The sequence below is a fragment of the Lactuca virosa genome, chromosome 4, assembly GCF_052849685.1.
Source record: "Lactuca virosa cultivar CGN04683 chromosome 4, Lactuca_virosa_CGN04683_v6, whole genome shotgun sequence".
In the NCBI taxonomy this organism is placed as follows: Eukaryota; Viridiplantae; Streptophyta; class Magnoliopsida; order Asterales; family Asteraceae; genus Lactuca; species Lactuca virosa.
In genome coordinates, this window is record NC_136429.1 from 213736158 (window position 1) to 213742075 (window position 5918).

General features: G+C 34.3%; 1 protein-coding gene across 1 annotated transcript; it reads left to right on the plus strand.

Moving 5' to 3' along the window:
• Positions 1–201: 201 nt before the first annotated feature.
• LOC145105573 (uncharacterized) lies at positions 202–3823 on the plus strand. Its single transcript, XM_079042656.1, has 8 exons — positions 202–721; positions 790–936; positions 1087–1838; positions 1964–2209; positions 2558–2850; positions 2910–3009; positions 3089–3712; positions 3803–3823. The coding sequence occupies exons 1-8, from the start codon at positions 202–204 to the stop codon at positions 3821–3823; spliced, it is 2703 nt and encodes a 900-aa protein (XP_078898782.1).
• The last annotated feature ends 2095 nt before the right edge of the window (positions 3824–5918 follow it).

The following is a 5918-nucleotide window of genomic DNA, read 5'->3' on the forward strand; positions in this document are numbered from 1 at the left end:
CTCATAATATGAATATTTGTTATTTCGTTGGGTCATGATGTGTGTAATTATATTTTATTTTGAGTTAATAAGTTTTTTTCTTTCAAGATATTGGATTTATTAGTAATGTGATCTATTTTGTTTATGCACACCAACTGTTTGTTAAAATGGGTCAATAAACAGGAAACGTATATTGCTTGTTGACGCTGTTGTAAGCTGAATATGGATAAGTCTTGGATGGGAGCATACAGAACATCAGAAACCTATGTAAAAGGTGTTGCAGAATTTATCAAATATGCAGTGCATAATTACAAGATTTCTAAACATATGGATCCTGCAGATACCAAAAAAAAGATAAGAATTCCCTGTCCATGTGTTAAGTATGTAAACCACATATCTCATTCGGTGGATGTGGTAGATGATCATCTATTCAGGAATGGAATTGATCAAACATACACAAATTGGAATAAGCATGGAGAAACAGAAGAACCACCAAGAAGTTATGTATATGAACATAATTTTGACATGGATACGTCAAACGATGTAGATTCCACGAACATGAACACAGAAATGCCAACAGATGCTGCAGAAACAGTAGAGATAATTGAAGCTGTAGAAGAAAATTTTATTAGGAACCCTGATTATTTTAGAGAACTGATAGAGGATGCCGAGAAGCCCCTATACACAGGGTGTCATAATTTCACAAAGTTATCTGGAATCATTCAACTAGTCAACTTGAAGAGTAAGTATGGAGTATCAGATAAGTGCTTTACAGAATTATTAGTTTTGATAAAAAAAACATGTTACTAGAAGGAAACGAAATGTACAGTAGTACATATGAGGCGAAAAAAGCATTTAAGGCAATGGGTTCAGGGTATACTAAGATACATGCATGTGTCAACAATTGTATACTTTACAGAAACGAATACACAGACTTGGCAGCATGTCCTACTTGTGGTAAATCAAGATGGAAGGTTGATGAACAAAAAAATTAAATTTACAACAATATTCCTGCAAAATTTTTGTGGTACTTTCCAATTATTCCGCGCTTCAAGCGTCTTTTTCAGTCTAAGACAACTGCAAATGATTTAACATGGCACGCAACAGAAAGAAAGGTGGATGTTGGCGTTTTAAGTCACCCACCTGATTCACCAGCATGGGCTGCCATTGATGACAAATATCCTGATTTTGCTAGCGAACCAAGAAACTTACGATTAGGCATTTCGGCGGACGGGGTTGATGTGAACAGAGGAAATAGGAGTCATAGTGTTTGGCCTGTTTTAACTGTCATTTACAACCTTCCACCATGGTTGTGTATGAAGAGAAAGTTCATCATGCTTTCGTTATTGATTTCGGGAACACCTGGAAACAATATTGATGTGTTCCTAGCACCTTTTATTGATGATCTGCAATTATTATTTGATTTTGGAGTTGAAACATACGATGCATATGCACAAGAGCATTTTAAACTACGCGCAGTTGTGTTGTGGACTATTAATGATTATCCTGCTTTAGGTACATTAAGTGGTTGCCCATACAACGGTTTTCAAGGTTGTGTTGTGTGTGGTGAAGAGACACACTGCATTAGACTCCCTGAATCGAATAAGCAGAGTTATGCTGGTCATAGAAGATTTCTACCGTATGATCACCCGTTCAGAAGACAAAAGAAGGCATTCAATGGACAACAAGAGTTCTCACCCTCTCCAGAATCTATGAATGGGGAGGAGATATATAACAGGGTAAAATTTATAATTAATAAATGGGGAAAGGTTAATAAGGGCAAGGAGGCAGAAATCCAACAATCAACAAGTGGAAGAGGTGGGAAGATGAATAAAAAAAGAGAAAATTACACCAAGTGGGTACTTCAGATGTGGGCCAGCAAAATAATACATACTGGAAGAAATTCAATATATGGTATAGACAACTAAGGTATTCGCCCGACAATTTGGTTCCACATTGTATAGATTTTATGCATGTGGAAAAGAACGTGGGTGAGAGTTTAACAGGAACTGTTTTGAACGTTCCCGGGAAGACGAAAGATGGTTATAAAGCTCGATTGGATTTGGTTCATTATGGTTTAAAACCAGAGCTGCATCCTCAGATAGAAGGGAACAACACAACACTTCCCACAACAGGTTGTACATTGACAAAAGAGGAAAAAGGCAAATTCTGTGAGACTTTATACAACTTAAGGGTTCCTCAAGGGTATTGTTCTAAGTTTTCTAGTTTGGTGAGTCTAAAGGATAGGAAGTTGATCAGACTAAAATCACATGACTATCACATGCTCATGCAACAATTTTTGCCCATAGCAATTCGATCTATTATGCATCCACCCACCAGAGTTGCTATTACAAGGTTTTGTTTCTTTTTCAAATCAATATGTAGCAAAGAAATCATAGTGGATGAGCTCGATAAGATGCAAGAGGAGTTATGTGTAACCTTATGTCTTCTTGAGAAACACTTTCCACCATCATTTTTTGATGTGATGATTCATTTAACCGTTCATCTCACTAAGGAAGTAAAATTATGCGGTCTAATATTCTTTAGATGAATGTACCCATTCGTAAGGTTTATGAAGGTTATTAAGGGGCACGTGCGAAACAAAAATAGACCAGAAGGATGCATTGCAGAAGAGAATGTTGCAGAAGAGACAATTGAGTTTTTTAGTCAATTACTTAAAAGGATGGATACTGTTGGTATTCCACCTGACAATCATAACAATTGTGGAATTCATAAAGGTGTAGATAGTAGCTCTATTACGGACGGTACTCCTCTATCAGCTGCTAAATCGATAGAAGTTTCTGCAGAACTATTCAGCAAAGCACATTTCTTTGTATTGCAAAATACATCTGAAGTACTCCCATATATCAAGTAAGCTTTTTTACATGTATGTTTTTTTTATAATAATATTAACATTAACGTATTGACAGACGACACATGGAATTGTTGGAACATCTACACCCTACTAAACGAAAGGCACATATAGAACAAGAGCATAGTAAAACATTTGGTCATTGGTTACGAAAGGAGGTATATTCTTGTCAAATATGTTGTGTTCTTTGTTATTTTTTTCTTGATTTCTTAAATTCATAATCTAATTACAATTCAGGTAGAGAGAGAGTTAGGGGCCTGTAGAGAAAGTATAACAGAGACAATGAGATGGATTTCACATGGACCCAATAAGAACATTAGTAAATACGATATATATGCTATTAATGGATATACTTTTCGTACAAAAGCTCGTGAAGGTAAAGTGTACCAAAACAGTGGGGTTAGTGTTCTTGCAACTGACACACACATCAGTAAAGAAGTTGTAACATATGCCAAAAACACTTATTATGGTGTTTTAGAAGAGATATGGGTACTAGATTATCATTTTAAAAGAATTCCAATTTTCATGTGTGACTGGGTTGACAATAGAAATGGGGTAAAAAGGGATAAATTGGGGTACACACTAGTTGAACTAAAAAGATTAGGCCATAAAGGTGATCCCTTCATATTGGCCTCACAAGCACAACAAGTTTTTTACGTGACATACCCACTCGATCAAAAAATGTCTATTGTGTTCAAGACACCTCCCAAAAATTACAGAGATACATATGAAGATGTAGATGAAGAATTTAGTACTATTGTTCCTCATAATGATAACATATTGCCACGTGTAGACACACTTGACTTGCAGAAGGAAAATGATTATTTTCGTACTGATTGTCACGGTATTCTTATACGTACGGTACGTATGTCTTAATGTCATTAATTACATTTGTAGCTATAATATTTCTCCTTCTTTTAACACTTAATGATCTTTATTTTTTGTTTGTAGAAGGGAAAGGCCAAACCTTGAGCATAGCGTTATGTGGAGAATAAGAAAATGACAAAAAATGACGATGTACTTTAGTTAATATCTTTTTACCATATTATACCATCAAACTATTATGGTGTAATATTGTTATAACTCAAACATATTTTATTCGGTTTTTTACTGTTATATTGTTACACATGTTATAACATAAACTGCATGTAATAGCAATGTACTTTCGTTATGCAATGTTACACAAGTTATGTTGTATTCATTTCATTTATTTATCATAATATTCTGTTAAAATAATTTGTAATCTTTTCATTTATTATGGTGTATTATCTGGTGCAATTAAAAGAATAGATGACAAAAAGGGCAATTTGGTCCTTTCTTATAACTCTTATTCAAGACGACATTATTTTTATTTTATGACTATATTTACATATATACACATATAATAGCTGTAAATGTAAGTAAATGCTACCTACACACACAATATTTGTTTATTCTTAAAGCCAATTCATAATATTTTGACACACATAATAAAAGGTACATGACCATAAGTAACATATTTAATGAAGGACCCCTAATTATAACGATAAGATATTATTTTTCTTTTATGACTATATTTACATATAGACACATATAATAGCTGTAAACGTACCTAAATGCTACCTACACACACATTATTCGTGTATTCTTAAAGCCAATTCAAAATATTTTGACACACATAATAAAAGGTACATGACCATAAGTAACCAATAGTAACTTCTTTTAATTTTTTGAGTAAACTAAATACAACTAGTATAGAACCGCCCTATGGACACACAAATAATTAGTGTGACCAATATTTGTCACCTTTTAGCTACTTTGTCTGCTATTTGGCTAAAAAGGCAACATGTTATAGACACACAGAGAACTAACTCATGTGACGATAATTTTATCTATTGTCTCTCATAAAAAAAGTGTGACAATCTTAATCGATATATGTGGCTGATTGTGACCTATGGCCTCAGTGTTTGAGTGTGACTAATATTGGTCACATTTGGTATAATTAAGTGTCGTAAAAGTTTTGATTGTCTATATAATGGCCACACAATCTAATTTAAATATATCCAAAAACAGTCTCTAAATTTTTTTAGTGACTTTTGCTCACACTTTTAAGAAAAAGTGTCACAGGCCGTTTTTCGGAAAGTGTGACCGTAGGTCATTTTTGTACTAGTGCTATAAATATGTTGGGTAAAGATGGGTAGATGAAATTAATGATGAAAGATAAAATAAAATGATGAGAGGACTCGATGTTTAAGCTGATCAAGTCATCTAGCGGAGTATAGATGATGACCACGGACTATTCTAGACAGTCTAGTGGAACGCTGACAGGCTCGCAATCTGTAGGTGTTTTTGAACTACGTGTTCACCAGGTGTACTCCATCCCCCTTATAGTTGCCTTACTGACATATACTGTTGAGAAATCCCCTAAGTAGTATTGTCTTCCCAATGATAATCCTTAGGCTAGGTCCCTTCAATTAGATGCTTTAGGGACATAAAGTGAGGCTAACCGGAATGAGTAATCGGGTTGAATGATTTGATGAAATTAAAGAACATAATTATTGTGGGTTGAAAACCTTATGTGCTCACCAAGCTCCCAAGCCTAGCCCATTCAGTTTCTTTTATTACAGGTAGTGGAAAAAGGGCACATGTGTGATGATCAGATGAGAGATCTATGGATTATAGGTCGTTAGAATAATAGATATCCGTAAGGCCTGTACTATTTCTGTTTATGCTTATGCACTGTATTGACCATGACATCCCAATGTTTTTAATATGATGAAAATACATTTCTTCGGAAAATGCTTTGATAATATACTTATCATATTTTTTGGGAACAATTTCTGCAACATTATTCTTCAAAAGGGTACTCTTATTTTTAAATAAAGCATAAACAAATCGGTCTTTTATGGCCGTGAAATTGGGGGATGTCACAGTTGGTATCAGAGTATTAGTTTAAGCAAACTAGGAATTTGTAGGATTTCTAGACTTAAACTTAGAATGCTAAGCGATGATTGTGACATGAGTGTCTGCTATATTTAGAAAATATATAGAAACGAGCACTAGTTTATTTTAGGAAAGATGCCTAAAT

Excerpts from the sequence above, each read along its gene's own strand:
- LOC145105573 (XM_079042656.1), top strand. The coding sequence starts at position 202 with ATGGATAAGTCTTGGATGGGAGCATACAGAACATCAGAAACCTATGTA. Across the intron at positions 722-789 it reads TCAACTAGTCAACTTGAAGA|AAGGAAACGAAATGTACAGT; the intron begins GTAAGTATGGAG and ends ACATGTTACTAG. Across the intron at positions 3,713-3,802 it reads ACGGTATTCTTATACGTACG|AAGGGAAAGGCCAAACCTTG; the intron begins GTACGTATGTCT and ends TTTTGTTTGTAG.